The sequence below is a fragment of the Corvus kubaryi genome, unplaced genomic scaffold, assembly GCF_017639235.1.
Source record: "Corvus kubaryi isolate FWS band 111438036 unplaced genomic scaffold, C.kubaryi_AGA036_p1.0 37392, whole genome shotgun sequence".
In the NCBI taxonomy this organism is placed as follows: domain Eukaryota; kingdom Metazoa; phylum Chordata; class Aves; order Passeriformes; family Corvidae; genus Corvus; species Corvus kubaryi.
In genome coordinates this window covers 5,083,691-5,101,010 of record NW_024581131.1, presented here as the reverse complement: position 1 = coordinate 5,101,010, position 17,320 = coordinate 5,083,691, and the positions used below count along the sequence as shown (strand labels likewise).

At 51.0% G+C, this 17,320-nt stretch overlaps 1 protein-coding gene across 1 annotated transcript in view; it reads right to left on the bottom strand.

Annotated features, from left to right (window-relative positions):
• Nucleotides 1-604, bottom strand: part of IGF2 (insulin like growth factor 2) — an 18,335-nt gene extending 17,731 nt beyond the window's left edge. Inside the window, exon 1 of the mRNA XM_042038586.1 lies at nt 170-604. Coding sequence (XP_041894520.1) covers nt 170-274 — 105 coding nt within the window. The 5' untranslated portion in view covers nt 275-604. The remainder of the gene's footprint in view (nt 1-169) is intronic.
• Between the last annotated feature and the right edge of the window lie 16,716 nt (nt 605-17,320).

Below are 17,320 nucleotides of genomic sequence, written 5' to 3'. Positions count from 1 at the left end.
AGTGACACGCGTGGGGACGGCGGGCAGCGGCCGGGATGGCTCAGCGGTGCCCGGGGCGGCGCGGCTCGGCGTGGCACGGCACGGTTCTGCACGGCACGGCTGTACCCGGCACGGCGCGGGGAATCCCACCGCGCTCTGCCCGCGGAGGGCAGCGCGGAGCGGCGCTTACCTTGGCACTGCCGCTGCTACTCTCAACTTCTTGCGGCGGCGGCGGGCCGGGGAGGAAGGCGGGCTGCCGGCAGCGCTCATCCGTGTGTGCCCCGGCGCTTGACATGCTGCTCTCCTGCCCTGGCAGCGATCGCAGCTTTGGCTTGCCTTCCCCGCGCCCTGGCACGGTCTCCTCGCCTTGCCTCTTTGGTATGTCAAGTCCCTGCTGGATTTTGTCTGAAGGATGTTATTTTGTTACGATCGGGTATTTTGTTATTCTAGAGAAAGAGCGAGCGAGCGCTTTCCTTTCCTCTCCTTTTCCTTTTTTCTCTTTTTTGTTTTTTTCTGGGTTGTTTTTTTCACCCTTTTTTTTTTTTTTTTCTTCCCTTCTCTTTCTCTCCTCCTGCTTTGGCTGCCCCTTGGGTGGCTCTCACTTTTGTGTTTACTGAGTGCGTCCCCTTGGTCGGGGCGAAGGGGCCGGCTGCCTCACTGCCCGCTGCTCCCGGCTGGCTGCCCCACGAGCGAGGAGACAAGCAGGGCGCTCCGGCTTTTATACCTTTTATACCCCCCCAATGGGCATGCTCTCCCGGCGAGCACCAGCCTGGCCACGGCAGCCAATAATGTTGCAGAGCGGTCTAACCCCCTCTTTTCCCTCCCTCCCTTCCTTTCTTCCCTCCTTCTCCCTCGTAACCCTCCGGAGTCCAGCTCGGGAGGGAAGAGGGGACAGAAAGTTTCTGCCGCACGGTTTCTTTGCGTGCTGCTACCCGAGGTGGGGGCTTTACCCCCTCTGCCGGCCCCGGCTGGGAGGGGGGCTACGTGCATCCCCCGCTGCCGCGCAGGTGAGGGGAAGAGCTGTGGATCCGCACCCCGACCCCTTGCACAAAATGCTGGGGGCACCCCTTGAGCGCCTCTCGCTGCGAGCTGGCGACCCCCGAGTCCCGGCGGGGTGGGAGAGGGGAGATCGCCCAGCCCGTCCTCTCGGGGGTCCCTCTCTAGGTGCACACGGGCACAGGTGTCCGCGCCGGCCGCCGAACTGCTCGGAAGAGCTCCCCGGCAAAGGCACGGGCATTCCCGCCCGGCCGCCCCGGCCCCCGTGCCTGCCCCGCCGCGGGCAGCGAGCCCCGGCCTGGGCGGCAGCGAGCCCCGCGGCCACCCCCGCGTGTCCGTGTGGACAACATGGACGCTGCCCCTCCGCACGCAGATCTTGCACCTCGCAGAGCACCTTCCCGCAGCGCTTCCCGCTCGCTGGGTCGCCTCCGCTTCCCGCCGGCTCCTGCAGGAGAGCACTGCTGCCTCTAAGCCAAAGGGACTTTTCCCAGGCTTCGCCGTGCGTGTGCAGCAGCGCGGGCAGAACGCGCTCCCGCTGCTCCGCGCTGCTGCATGGCAGGCACACCGCGCTGCATCGGCCGGCACTCGCCCGCTCCCCAGGATCTGCCCTCCAAGTCTGCCCCGGGGAAGGAACCCCGCTGGCTTTCAAAGGCAGCCCTCGGTGCCCGCACCCTCACCGCTGCCCCGGAGGATGCCCCTCTGCAGGGGCACGCGTATCAGGCTGCGCCACAGGCGCGTACCCTTCTTGGAGCAGAGAGGAGCAGGGCTACCTGAGACCTGAGCGGCAGGTTGGCCTACCTCAGGTAGAGCTTGCCATAGCTGGTGGTGGCAGACGGCGAGGATGCAGCAGTCCTCACCCCAGCATGCAATAAAACCCCCCTTATTTCTTTGCCTTTTTCAAGTTTGTACTTTGCCCCCCCCCCCCCCCCCCCCCCCAAGGATGGGAGGCTTCGTGCATCTCTCAGCAGTCAGAATTGCCCTAAACGTGCCCAAGAAAATGTGGGCAGGATTATCCTTTCTCACTAGGCTTTGGGCATCCTTTCCTTTCCTCCCTAGCATCCTTCTGTTCAGTGAGCTGTCCTCTGGGATGTGTCGCTGCACAGCACACCCAGCAGTTCTGGTGTCAGGGCTGTGGGCTGCAACAGAAACATCGGCACATCTAGGAGAGGGTGGTGATGCTGAGGAAGCAGTTCTGTGCACATCAGACTCAATCACACGCATCAGTTCTCAGCTCCTACACTGATATTTAAACACGTAAAGAAGTGACCTCGCCGTCAACGAGACTGAGCATCTGCCAGCATGTGCCAGGGCTCCAGATTTCTCCTTACCTTGGGCTTTTGGATTTTCTCCTAGATGCCCAGGACTTAGTAAATCCCGGTTGTGGGTCCTCGCCAACCTCTCAGCAGAGGTGGTCTTAACAAAGAGCAAACCACTTTTCCTCCCTGCAAAAGCAGAAACCCATCAAAGGAAAGGACCCAACCTTGGCAGGGAGGTCACCAGGGCTGTAAGCTACTGTTAATAGCTGAAGGAACCCAGCTCCCTTCCCCCAACTCACCACAAGGACCTCCTGAGAGTAGACAAAAGAAAGCTTGGAGGGTTAATCTCCCTGAGAAAAACAAGTGATTTTCCAGTAAACAACTGCAATAGCAAACAATGGGGGTGAAAAATAGTGATCATAAAAAAGTCGGTTTGGAGGAAGAGACGACCCACTAAGAGAGGTGTCCTTTGGCTGGGGGAAAAACACGGCAGCAGTTTGGTGAAGATTCAGCAGCAGCAGCAGCAGCCACAGCAAAATAAACCCCACAAGTTGCCACTGGATCTACTTGTGTTTGTGCCTTTTGATCTTTTAATTGCTTCTTAGTTATCCTTCAGTGCAAATAAATAGTGCATTGTGTCAAGAAAGAGGAGGGGGGCGGGGAAGGGAAGAAAGAGACACAAAAGAAAGAGCTGTCGCCCAGAAGAGAAAAGGAACAGGTTCTTTCCCCCACCTTTAAAGGAGTGAATATATCTGTATTGGGGGGGAGGAAGGGGATAGGATTAGAAATCAAAGCGAAATTGGAGAGAAGCACATTAAGCCTCGGGCATCCTTACAGTAGGAAGAAAAGAGGGAGGTGGTAAAACCCTTTGGGAGTTTCTTCGGTGAGTTATGAGAGGATCCACGAGTGTAATATTGTTAAAGGTTAGCCGAAACCTAATTTAAACTAGGGATGTGTGACCTCCGCCCTTCATTTAATACAGTCATAAGGAACATTTCACTGCAGATAGCTGGAACAATAGCTGCCTCCACCCCAAACTCCAGCCCTTGGCATTGCCTGCGAAGAGGTCCTGCAAAGGAGAGCAGGAGAAGGACCTGTAAAGCCAAGGACGCAGCAAACCTGAAGACAAGGAGGCAGAAAGAAAGAGATAGGAAGGTCTCTAGAGCACAGCACTGACCACCAAGGGTCTTGCAAAAACACAGCATCCCAGGAAGCATTTTGGTTTCAAAGTGGATGGGGCTGCAGCAGAGCACCACCTGAAAATGTTGAAAATACAATAAAAATAAACCACTGCCTCTTGCATTTGTCTGACTTCCGTGGTCATCGGTGCAGTTCAGGAGAGAAATCACGGTTGTGGGTTCCCATTGAATTTGTAAGAAGCAAGGACAGTGCTCACAAAGCAAAGTCAAGCAAAGTGAGCTGAAACTGAGTGAAGCTAAAGTGGGAGCTGAAATAAAAGCAGTATCTGAAAGGTGCCCTGTAACGACCGGGGGATGTCAGGGACTCGGAGGGAAAGCCTGTGCTGCTGCAGCAGCTCGGAAGCGTTAGGGCAGACTGCAAAGCCTCCTGGCGGCACTGCCCATCTGAGCTGATCAAAGCGTCTCGTGGGTGGCCACCAACACGTGGCGCTGGGCCGGAAGGCTTTCCAGGGAAAGGGGGAAGAACAGGAAAGCTTGGTCCAGCCTGGACCTTGTAGGCAGGGATGTGAGCTTCAGCAAAGGCAGAGGAATGTAAATAACTGCAGAAATGCAGTGGTCCTGGGCCAGGGTGGATGTTAGAGATGCTGCTAGGGAGGTGAGCCAAGCAGATACCTTCAGGGAAGGGGATGTTTACATGACTTTTCCCTTCCTCTCCCACCTAAAGTCCAAAGAGAGGAGAAGTGACCTAATCCCAGCCCAACCAATGCACCCTGTGATGCTCATTTGGTTTATTTCACAATTACAGCACAAATGACAAGGTGGAGAGAGTGGGGATTCGTGGTGCATGGTTCAGGTGCTGTGCCTGCAGCACTACAGAGGTACCCCAGTTTGCGTTCTCATATGTCCCCCTAAAATCTCATATGTCAAGAGTGAGGACAGCCAGGAGAAACCAGACTGCTTTACTGACATGCCCCACAGATCTGGGCTGAGATGTCCAAGATGAGCCAAAAGGAAGGTGAGGGCAGGCTGTGGGTCACTGAGGACTAGAAGAAGTCATCCATAGCGAGACTGGAGAGGGATGAGCCAGAGTCCTATACATAGCTTTTTAATGGCTGAGGAATAACCATACTTGGCCCAGAGCATCTCTCAGTGCCTTTAAGAAAATGATACCTTTTGCTTTGTATCAACCCAGGGACCTGACAATAACACCCTGTCCTTGCATGCTGAGATATATTGATCCTGGGGCACACTGAACCGTTGGAACAGGAAAGATTCACTGGTGAAGGGGGATGTGATATATGGAAGGTCCCTGCAAAAAAGCTGAAGTCAAAGAACTAAGAGTGAGAGAAATAATTCACCTGGGGCCCCTGGTCAGCAAGGAACAAACAAGAGCAGGAGCTGGGCAGGTCTGTTTAGGACTCCTAGCACCCCTGGGTAGAGAGAACATTTTGAGGCCGTGCTCCCAGCCCAGAGGGTTTTTGCTGCAGGATTTATATGGGCAGGGAAAAAGCCAGATGCCCTTAGACATCAGCAGGGCACCTTTTTTGGCATGTTCAGAGAGAAAGAGGGACTCTTATATCAACTCCTGCCCAGATCTACCAATGCCTTGGAGCACTTACTGGACTTAGGTGTTCGGGAGAGGTGTTGGCAGTTGCTTCCTGAGGACCTGGAGGTTGCTGAGCAAAGCAAAAATGAAGTTATACCATGATAAGTTATTGCCCTGTGTCAGAGGAATTTGTGGCAGTGGTAAAAAGCACTGTCAGTGAAAACAGTGTAGTGTTTTCACCCCTGTTTATATGGAGGACAAACTATGCATTTTTTTATGGGCTGGACAGACTTGATATTTCGGTAATGTCTTTTAAAATTCAATGTCCCTGGTGACTAGAGAAAAGCTCCAGTGTGAGCAGCACACATGGCTCAAGAGGCTGCAGGAAGGAGCACGTGGGGTGCTCTGTGCACTGTGGGCAAGTGTGAAGGAGGAACAGAAAAAGCATAAATGATGTTCAGTGAGTGAAACTCTGCTTGTTGGAATCCTGTCTACAGCATGGCCCAAAAAAAGGAGGCCAAGAGGTCCCAGGGTCAGATGATGCCAGAAAGGGAGAAAAGTGTCTGCTTTCTGTCCATCATCTGTGGAACAGCAAACATCTCTTGGTTATCCTTGGTTGCCAAGGAGGACTCCACCTCAGCTAACAAATTCCTGAAAGGAATTTCCAAGAAGGGTGAAACAGGGTAAAAAAGGAGAAATGCCTACCCTTTCCCCAGCTTCTTTTAATTGCAGAGGGATCCCAGAAGGCTCCAAGTGTTATCTGATGATTTGTGTCAAAAATGTGCAACAAACAGAGTAGCAGAGAAGTAAGATGTATCTGTGCCTATGTTAACAGCTAAGCACATCACCATTTCCTGTTTTCCTTTTTTTTTAAGCATTTCCATCAAAATACCCACTGGAATGTCATGGGCAAGAAGTGGTCCAAAATTGTTTAATGACCAATAAAAGCTCCAGCGGGTACAATTAGTTCTTCCAAGCACCAGGAGACGAAGTTGGCTCTTTACAGCATTGTACAAATATGGGTCTGTCTACAGAGCAAGCTCAGAGCCAAAACATCCTGCAAATGAAACATGTTGCAGGAGATGGCAGGAAACCCTTTGCACTAGGAGTCCTTTGGGGCAAAGACTGTGACCCATGGCTGTGTCCCTGCAGGGATGGCCTGATGAGGATGTTCTGGGAAGGCAACACTAGTAGCAGGTTTCCCAGGGAGGAGCTGAGCAGAGGGAAGGTGGTGTGCAGGGATGCCATTTGCCTCTGAGCAGGAGCACACCATGTCCTCTAAGGGTGTCTGTGTCTCATCCTCCAGCAAGGCATCCTTATACACCACTTTGCTCTGTCTGCACTTGGAAAACTCAGGGATCGACTGTAAAAATGTTTTGTCCTGCTCACAGGAGTATCAGTGGGAACTGGTCAGTCTGGCTGCATATCGCTGGATTCATGAGAGGAAGCCCGTGAGCTTTTACTAAGTTCTTCTTCCCAAAAATCAGGACACAGCAGCTGTTTCTGAGATCCTCTCCATCAGCTTCAACAGAACAGCCATCACTGGGTGGCCAGTGGCAATGCCAGTGATGGGCTATGCCAGAGGTGACTGCAGTCTTTATATGCACCAGCATTCCCTTGGTGCTACTTCTTGGAGACCTTCCTCTTGGCCTTGTTGTGCAATCAGCTCAGAAAAGCTGCCCAGGTGATCAGGGTGGTATTTCCAACCCTCTGCCCCTACGGATGCAGCTCATACAGTTCAGATGCATTTGGAGGTGCATGGTTTGAGCACCCTTTCAATACTCTGCAGAAGATCAGACACAAGAGCCAGCTGCAAATACCACCATGGGATGGGTTACTTTTCCAAGTGCCCAAGGGAGCTGATGGCATGGGGCACAGAGGGTGATGCATTTTAGACAATATCTGTGGGGCCCTCGTTTGCCGCAGAGAGGTGGAGTGGTGCAGATATGTCTCTGTTGTGTAATTAATGGCTTTGAAAAAAAACCCCGAGCCTGTTGGCTAAGCCCGAATACCTCTGAGGGGTTCTGGAATCCCAGCTATGTATCTTTCAGGCGTTTCTTCCTCTTTTTTTTTTTTTCCTTTCTTTTTGCATTGCTGCTGTGCTTCAGTGCTGGTCTTTGTTTGCAGCTCTCATTGTCTTCAGTCAGAGAGTTGGGTGGCAGCATCTCCTCTAGGCCAGGGCTTCACACCTTATCAGGGATCTCTTCTTCAAGCCGGGGCTTTTTTGGAAGGACAAATGTGCTGCCAGGCCTAGCAACTGATGCTCTCATGTGTTAGCTGAGCAGTGAAGACCCCAAAGTAGGATGTGGGGCTGGGGTCCCATGGGACTGTGGACATGGGGACAAGGGGCAGCATGGGGCTCATGCAGAGCCTTCCTGTGCCGCTGCATCCACACATCACCTTGGGCAAGTCACTTAATTTGCCTCTGGTTTTCATCCCCATGCACCAGCTCATGACAGGGGTAAGTCTGTCTCCTGTTGCCTTGTTGCCTTTGAGTCTGGAACTTCCAGCACCTACAGCTGGCAGGGGCTGTATGGGAGTTTGCAATAACTTACACCCCCACCTGATTCCCATTCCTGATGTGGGTGACACAGGGGCATCCTGTGCCCACCCATGCTGCCAGCATCCCCTCCGGACCACACTGCCCCTGCCATGGGTGATGGATGCCCAGGGGAGGGAAGAGGTGTGGGCAATTTGTTTTCTCGCTTAAACAAAACTCTGTCTCATAATCACAGCAAAGGAGGGGAGGCAACAGCTCTTGGCAAAGCAACTCACACTAAGTGCACTTCACTAGAAATGTTTATATTCTGCTGCTGAAAAATTCAGTGAGCGTGGCAATCATGTGGCATGGTGCTGGCAGAGCCAAGCTGGATATTGTGCCCTGAGCCAGGTCCCAGACAGGGTGGGCCTGGGGATGTCACCAGCTCATAGCTCTTTCACCTTCTAGGACAGGTGTATAGCTAGGGTTGGCATCTTCAAGTAGTGTCACAGGGCAAGTAGGTATAACACAATCCTGTGTGATGGGGAGGAGGGTTTTTTATGCTGCCAGCTGTGTTTCAGAGTGGCTCTGGTGAGAGAAGCAAAGATTTTGTAGAGATCCCAGCCCGTCTGGAGCAGGAGACCTCACACAGGGTAGGACCCTTGAGACTGCTAAGCTAATTACTAATTGCTTGGAAGGTAACCCTCCCCAAAAACCCGTGCATGTAAGCTTTTCAAAACAGCAGGTGGTATGCTTGCGTAGCACGTGCAGGCGTGTGTGTGTGTGTCCAAATGTATTTTTGGGCTGAGGGGGAAGCGAGTGCTTGTCTAAGTAGGTAGAGCCAAATGGCAGGTGATTCAGATGCTACCCCCTATTTCCGGCACCACTCTGGTGGTGTCACTTGAGTCCCTGTCTCTTCATCATCCAGAGATAACGGGCTCCAGAGAGGCCCTCTGTGAAGTCAACAGACAAAGGGTTAACTGGATTCCCAAGGCAGGTGGGAGCTCAAGTCAGACTGGGTGATATCGCAGACATGTTATTTGAAAAGCTAAGAAATTGTGGAATTCCTCACCTAATCCAACTTCCCCACAGTTTAAAGAAAGCTGCAGTGAAAGATATCACCCCAGCCAGGGGAGACCCCCCACGAGCGCTTCCCTGCATAATCCATGTGTGGATAGGGGCGCCGTCAGCCACTTCCCGTGGCGCTGGGGTTCTAACCTCGGTGCGCGTGCTCCCGGTGGAGCTCATGGGATGCACACCCTCAGTGCCCTGGCCTGTATGAGCTGGAGGTGACTCCTGCACCCCTGTGCCATTGTGTGTGTGCCCTCCCCAACCCCACAGCAGCCCCTCTGCCTTTACCTGAGCCGATTGGAAGGACGTGCTACTGAGGCAGTGGTAGCCAGAGAGTAATTAAAACACGTGAACAAACGTTCAATGGGACAACACAAAACTTACCGGAAATAGTGCATTTGACTTCAGCTGGTCCCAGTTTAGGGCATCCCTGATTATGAGAGGTGGCTGTAGTGAGCCCTTGTTGCTATGCAAGGACCTGGACATGTCTAATGATCAGCAAGTGTAATGACAATGATGGAAATGGCATCCCTATTTCAAATCTGCCCACCTCTCCTCCCTTCATTTCTCCAGGTGGGTCTCTTGCTGAGCCATCTCAGTCCACCAGGTTGATCTTTGTGCTGAAGGAATTTTTGTTTTGCCTGAAAGTAAGTTGCAGAGATTTTTGTTTAGATTTTTTTTGCATTAAAGGCAACTATTTCAAATATGCAGAGATCACACGAGTGTTTTTTAGTCAAAACAAGCACAGTAACCACAAGAGGTGCCAGACTGGAACAATCTCTTCTCCACGAACCTAATCCAAAGTGGAAAAAAATAAAAAAAATGTTTTCCAGAGATAGAATGAATTCCTTTGTCTCTACATGTGATACAAGGAGAGAGAAAAATCCTGCAATGGATAGCAGGCATCCCCTTTCCTTTTAGAGGAAAGTTGCTCTCCCTCCAAGAAACCTCAGTGTCCAAGGTGGGGAGTTATTTCAGGCCAGACCTGCTGGGTGCTGCTCCGGGGCTCCTGTCATTGGAGATGATGAGTGCCTGCAATTGCTGATTCATCTGAGCTGCTTCGATATCCCTTTCTGGGGGAACCTCACTGTTTCCAGTGAGTCAGCCCAGGGGCTTCGGGCTCGTTTGGGCAGGCTGAGTACTACCCTCGCTCACTAATTAACTTACATGAGCATCATCTCATATTTGTCTGAGTCACTGGGGTGTTTGAAGAGCTCCCATCCCAATCCCTTGAGACCCCACTTGCGTAGGGCAGCAGGTCCTGCCTTGCCCTACGCCAGAACCATCTAGGGGAGGGTGATATTCCTGGGGATGCCTCACTGATCCCCCCACGTGCAGTTGGGGTGCAAAACCGCTCTGGTGGCTGATGCTTCGTGGCCGCTTTCTCCCACCCACAGCCGCCCTCGCCGTTCCCAGAGACCCACATGAGAGCAGTAATAGCACTGTCGGGGTATACAAAGTAAAAGATGACTCACTGCTAAGCCTTTGCTCCCACCTTCGGGAGGCAACCAGATAGGGAGTAATCTCCTGGGGAAGGGGGGTGGAATTTAAGTCAGACTGATTTTTTTCCTGAAAACCTTTCATTTAGTCTAAACAACCAGCTTGGGATGTTGGCACTTGGCTTTTAAATTAAGCATGCTTTTCTGGGCACGATTCTGCCAGGATTCCAATGACTGGAGCCAGGTTCTGGTCATCAGATTGGAGCCCCAGATCCCTGCAGTAAAATGGGGAAACAGCCCTTGAGCTTCAGTAACTGCTTTGAAGGGTCTGCCCTGGCTGGTGGGTGACGCACGGGGGGTGAGATCCAGGGAATGGTGCTAGTTTGCAAGTGGGCTACGTGACCCGCATGAGGCCACCGAGAAAGCTGGGGCTGAGGAAGCCACTTCCACCATGCTTGAAGGGTTTTGGTGGTGGTTCCCATCTTCTGGGCTTCTCTTCTCCCTGCCACCACCACATGGCCTCTGGTTACCAAACATGCCAGCCTCTGTGACCTACCTCTCTCTGCCCACTGGTTTCCAGCACCAGGGTAGATCCTGTGGTGCTTTTGCAAGACCATCTAATGGGAGCAAGAAGCTCCTGAGGTCTTAAACCTGGGTGGTGTACAGAACTCCCTTGCAGGCAGCAGCAGCACCTCTGCATCCCAAATCCAGCTGCTCCAGGCACAGAATTAGCTATGGGGTGGGAGGTGGAGGTACAGGAGGCTGCAAGACCCACTCAGACCAAACAAAATGGGGCAGGTTGCAGGGGCAGGGTGTGGCAGTCAAGTGGAAGGGCACCACACCAGAGCTCCCACCACCCTGCAGGATGGAGTTCTCTCCTTCTTCTGCACCAGCCATCAGGTGTTGTCAAAACGGGGATTTGCAGTAGCGCATGTGGAGGATATTACAGACTAAGTCTGATTTTGGTAGGCTGCTCATATGTAAAATGGATTTTCTGAAAGCTTGGTTGTTCTTGCTGATTTCAAGTTAATCATTATAAAAGTCCAAATGAATCACTGCTTGAGCCATTTTGCATTGCCTTTTTCTCCCTATTCCTTCATTGAACCTGTCATAGGATTTGCCCTTCCATCTTCATGAAGGCTTCTCAGTGCCAGTTTACCGTGAATGAGACAGGCTCAGCTTTTGAAAGAGTCACCCACATCACAAGCAAGTGCTGTCCTTCCTCACAGATTTATTTTGAGTAACTATAAGCTGGAAATACCAGGCTGTCTTGGGTCAAGGCATCTCCACCTGAAAGCTGGGACCAAATAACAGCACATGGCAGAGCTGCTGGGACAGACAGTGTCTTCTGTTGCAGAGCTGCAGGAGATCTCTCCTGACCAGGGAGGAAGATTTAATTGGAAAGCAACTGCAGGCAGGAGGGAACATTTCCTTCTTATGGATTTATTCTCCTCATTTGATCCTGGCTTTGGGAAGGGAATAGTAAAATCAACAGGCTGCCTGGGCTGGTGGCAGGGTTCACTGCCACATCTCAGCTGTGATGGGGTATGGCTGCAAAAGGGGGGATTTAAGCAGAGACCTTCTCTGGCCTTGGCTCTGTTCCACTGAACGTGTGTCATCTTCCATTGATTCAAACCCTACAAATCTTTTCTGCTGGCAGCTGGACTGTTCCTCTGAGTAGCTGCCTCTTGACCACCAAACACCAAACACCACTCCAGGCCACATCTCAGAAGGCATTTGGCCACTGTGCACCATCCAGACTCTTCTCACAACCATCATCTTGGTTGCCACCAAGTCTCTCTCAACTTTTTTTTTCAGATTTGTAGAGCCAGCTTCCTTGCTCTCTAGTAGAAAAGCACGTTTCAGGCAGGTTAGGTCATTCCTGCTGCTCTTTTCTGCTTCTTCCCCCAGCTCCCTTTCATCCCTGATGTATTTAGGGGTGAAAATGTGTCCCATTGTCTTTTATCAGGCTTGCAATAGGGTTTGCATGCGGTGTTAATCAGCCTGCGGTGGTGCTTACCATGCACAACACCTTCCTAACACTCAGTGCTTTGCTTTCCCCACTTAAACCTCACCCTGCAAGTGATTTAATGGCATTTATCTCATCCACATCAGAATCCTCTCATGGGCTTGTCCTAACACAATCCAGAGACACCTGACTTTGTTACATAGCTTTTAGTTATTGATCTGCTTAGAGAGGAGTTGCAAAATTGCCCATTGGTGCTTGAAGAGCCTTCATTTAAAAATCTGTGGAATCCACATGGTTAGGGGAGGACCAGGCATGAGTCTTTGATGGTGTGCATTTGGAAAACTAATTATATTTCTAATGTTGTGAGTGGAGAGCCCCCACCACCACTCAGGCATTTCATGGAGAATAATTTAGACCCTTTCCCTAACATAAGAGACTGTTACAGATATTGCCACATGTTAAGTCTTTAATTCACTAAAGTAATACAAATTGCTCTGTGTGGCCTAAATTCAAATGAAGATCTGGTTAAAATGCTCATTTGGTGGGCAGAGCCAAGCCTGAGCTTCCCACAACTCCCAGCCCACAGATTGCCTCCTGATTCCAGCACCTATGTGAGGCACAAGGACAATTGCTTCGGAAAGAAAGTGCTATAGGGGTGATTCCTTCCAAACTGAGATGGAGCAATGACTTCACTTGGAAAGCCCAAAGCCCAAAGTTAGGAGCCCAAAGCCAGAACTGAGTGAATGGGGGGCTCTCACTGGGCAGCTTAGAACAGGCTGCAAAATTCCCCAAGCCTAAGAGTCTCAAGCATGTCTCTCACTGTGGATCCTCATCTCTAGCTCGTCCAGTACCCGAGGTCTCCAGGACGGTTCATGGCAGATTCCTTTCCCCATCCTCTCACAGCTGAGCATCACCAGGCTGGCAGCTGAGCCAGGGAGAACCTTTGTTTCAGCACCCTATCACTCCCACCTTGGATTTAGTACATTTTCTCGGCACTTCCCAAGCTGTCCCTGCGCATCCTGAAGCTCTGAGCACTCCCTCTGCTGGCTGTAGCATCATTTCGTGACCCTCATTAAGGCCTCAACCCGGCGAGGAGGTGCTGGCTGGGGTAATGGCTGTCCCCAATAACAGAATAGCTGGTCGAAGTTGTGGCATGGCCAAGGAGGAGGACCACGATCCCATAAAATGCGGTGTGTGGGAGCGAGGATTTGAGCACCAGCCCTGTGTCAAAGCTGGGTGGGGAGATGTCCCAGCTTTGACATGTTAATGTTTCCATTCAGGACATACATCTATGCTCAGGCAGCCCTTCAGCACCAGGGCGAGCCACAAGAGCCCAGGGTGTTGTTGGACAGCACAGGCTCTTTGCAGCTGGAGGTTATTGCAGACCTAAACCTTGGCATGCTCAAAAAGGTGATTAGTGACTTGAAAACACAGGCCCATGTGACCCACCACAGGTCATAGGGCCCTGCTACATCAGAGGAAGTGCTGGGCCGAGAGCACAGAAAGGAGGTGGACTGCAGGGTGACAGTGAGCTGGTGCTGAGGGTGCCCTGGCCTGTGAGAGCCAGTCTGGTGGCCCCAGCTTCAAGAGCCAGGAGGTTCAGAAAGGCAACCAAACTCTTCCTTGAAGAAATACTACCTTTAAACAAAGAGAAGAGCAAGAGCAGCATCAGCAACCCCACTCATCACCACTGCAGGTCTCTGGCCATGCCAGGAGCAGTCTGTGAGTTGACAGGCAGTTTGTTTTCATTGCTCCAGCCACCTCCTTGCTGCCCCAGCTCTGCTGGTCCCACGGCCCTGGTGCAAAATCTCACTCCAGCATCACATCTTCAGGGAGTTTTTCTCCAACACTGTCTGTATTTATCAGTTTTTCTCCCCCATTTTTGCGGGTCCCCGGTGGCCCTGCCACCGTGCCCTGCCCTAGACGGTGCTGCCAGGCTGCTGCAGGCAGGGGTGAGGGATCCAGTTGTGGGCTGACCTGCGCTCCATCCCCTGGCAGCAGCTGGGACTGCAGGAGAAGGGAAAGCCGTCGCAGGAATCTGGCTTTGACAGATTCCCAACATTTTTGTGTTGCCCTACTTCAGTGACAGCGCCACGGATAATTGCTGTGCTCTGAACAGATATGTGAAACCTCGGGATCTTTTCCAGGTTGTGAGGCTGTGAAGCCCAACAGGAGAGGATGAATTCTTCAGGAAAGGTTCCGGAAACTAAAACTGCACAGGCTAAAGGGGGAACTTGGGATATTAAAGCCTTTTTGGAGATGAAGAAGGCAGTGATTTGAGGTTAGCGAGGTACAAGGCAACTGGCTTGAAAGTTGCTCCCAGTCCTGTGTTCTTAAATGGGATGCACAGAGAAACGGGGCAGTCAAAGCAACAGCTCCACAGGGTGAGGAAGGGCAAGCATCTTGAGAATGATATCTGGGCTCTGTAGTCAAAACCATAAAGCAAAAACGGGCATGATGTCAGTGCTCTGTGCTGCTCACTGTTCCTGGGGTGAGGTCAGGGATCTGGCAGGGCAAAAGAGCTGCTGCTGGAGCAGTGCTTAACAAGAGGGACTTCAGCCTTTGGTGGTCCTCCCACAGGCTTAAGGCATAAGCCAGGCTGAGCCCGATGACCCCTGTGCACCCTGAATGCATGAGCTGAAGGGTGACCTCGTCCCCTCCCTGTCACTGCTTCCACAGCTGACAGAAGCACTCATGGTTTGGTGAGCCAAAATGCAGTGGGAGCACAGGTTTGCACATCGGATATCTGCCTCAGAACACCTGCACCAGGACTAGGACTGAAAAATAACCTGTCCATGTTTCATCAGAATTTCATGGGATCTGGTTTTTTCCTTATTTGGGGTTGAAATACATTATTTCAGGAAAAGGTGCCAGCTTTTGGAGAAATTGTGGCCAAGTTTAGGCTGCAGACATACTGAAAAAACAATTTCAGAAGCAGGAGAGGAGCAGGCTGTGGTGTGCAACCTGGGCGTGCTTTGACTAGGTCTTGGTCTTTTTCACTGTGATTTCTTTTTCTTGCCACTAAAATCAGTAGAAGCCCAGGGGCCCAGAGAGCATTTATTTCTGGTAAGTTTTTAAAATCCACCCAAATACATAGGAAAAGCTTGAAACTTGGGTGTGCAAGACCTGCTGGCAGGCAAGTCTGCAGAGCCAGGACACTGCTGGGTCTCAGTCTCCAAAGTGGAGGAGGTTTCTGATAAGGGGAAAAAAGGGTAGAATTTTTTCCATTGAAACTTCCACAGAATGGTTTCTCGTCAGTGTAGGGTGGGTGGTGTCATTTATATTTGATTTTCCGTTTTCTGATTAGAAAAGAGGAAGCTGCATTATTTTCTGACAAAAAGTTACATTTCAGAAGTTGGCAGTTATGTAAAACATCCCCACTGCCAAAATCCAGCATTACAAAGCCCAAGTAACAACAACCTGGAAATCAGAAGCCAAATTTATTTCTGTTATCCATTTTCTTCCAAAGTCTGAAAACATTTGTGGGAAATTTTAGTGTAAGCAACCACATGCATTCTGGAGATCCTGGCAAGCCTGGCATATACCAGGCATGAAAAAAATTTAAAAAAAAAAGAGTGGTGTTCCGGCTGTCTTTTTCAGCAACAGAAAGGAGGTTGGAAGAGCTCAGGCCGTTTGTCCACTTTTTCTTGACAGTCCTGAAGATGACTGGGAATGGAGGGAAAGGATTGAGGGATGGGGGGAAATGATTGAGGCTCAGACCATTTCCTTGTGTGCTCCTATGGGCTTGCTTCGCTTCCCGTTATTGTCCTGCATCTGCTCCTGCCTGGTCTGCCCAACAGGACTGGGGGACATGTGAGAGCCAGCCTGGCATTGGGCTTGGAAAAAACCAGCCTCCTTCCTCCCCACAGCATGCAGGAATAATTCAGCCAGAGACAATGTGCTGGCATTGACTTTCCAGATCAATTTAGAGCCTGACCTAAAGTTTTCTTCCTGCCCAGAGTGAAAGGAGAAGGAAGAAAGACTATTTTTTGTTCAAGATAGGTGTCTTTAGTGAAGTTGGTCTAAATCAGAGTGAATTTGAGGTCTTAACACTGAATCTGCTTAGTGCATGCTTTCCAACTCAAGTCACTGCTGCAAGTCTGTTATTAGGGAATCACTCTGCAGATAAGAAGAGAGGCTGTAAGCAGGTTTAAAATTTCCTAAAATGCTAATAAGATGGTTAAAAAGAAATAAATCCCAGGGTATAGTCTGACTGTTTCTTAAAGTGAATCTCTTAAGCTCCCAGAGTAATAGAGAGCTCTTTAGCTGTGGTTTCCCGGAAAGGAAATAATACAGCCGGATTAGCTCCGGGAAAGTGGCAGCTTTCCCTTCCTCTCCAGATAAGCTGGAGCAGCACAGCCCATCCAGCAACCTGGAGGACACGATCTGCCACCCTGTCACCAGGGGCCCGATGGTCAGCGCCCTGCAGAGGCTCCCCTCCATCCCCATTTCTGTGCACATCACTGCCCTTTCCTCGAAACCGTAGTGCTGCCCTTTTGGATGAGGGTTCACACACGTGGCAGACAGGGGCAACTCTGGTCCTTTCTTTTCTAGGCAGTGTTAACAACTCAGCAGCCCAAAGAATTTGCCTTGCAATCCCCTCTGCGGCTCAGCTTTCTATTCTCTATTCAAGCAGCATGAATGAACCGAAGCCTTTATTTGCATTCTCTTCAAATTGCCCTCCACCACGAGCATGAGACCTTTGGAAGTTTGTTGCAAGAGTAGCAGAGCCAAGATATTTTAGTCAGGCATGATGCCCCACCACTACCGCAAAAATCACTTCAGAGCAACTGCTGAGTCAGAGTAAAGGGGGCTGGATGCATTTGCTTCCCAAAGATCACAATGCAAAGCCTGGCAAGAGAAGGAACAGGGAGGGAGGTCAACGGATGCGGCATTCCCTGTCCCTGAGTCATTTCTCCTGCAGGAATTCATAAGATCTGGCATCTCCCAAGCATGTCTGAGAAGAGGGAATGGCCTGGGCAAGGGCACAAGGATTTGAGGGAGGGTTTATAAAGAAATTTCCTCCTGGACCACCATTAAAGATGTCGGTATGGACCTTAAGGACACCCATTCTTGGGTTTGGGTGGGGTAGGGGGCTAAAGCTGCCTGCCCTGCCACAGCACAGGGTCAGCAAGCCAGCAGCATCACATTTGCAAGCCAGGGAGCCATGTGCTCCAGTGTGGAAAATGCAGAGGGTTGCCTTCAGGCTTCCTTCCCTGGAGTTCCAGAAAAAGGGGAGAAAGTACCTTTGTTCTCCTTTGGCCTTCACCTTACCGCAGCTTTTAAAAAGTGAAGAGCTGGCCCTTTATGTTATTTTCAGTTCTGGAAAGCAAAGGTAGAATTTTTTTTTTTTTTTTTTTTTTTTTTTAGGCTTCCTACAGTTTGAAAACGGTTGCAGTATTTTCTCCTGTGCCTCCTGGAGAGCAGCGTAGCTCACCGTAGGCCA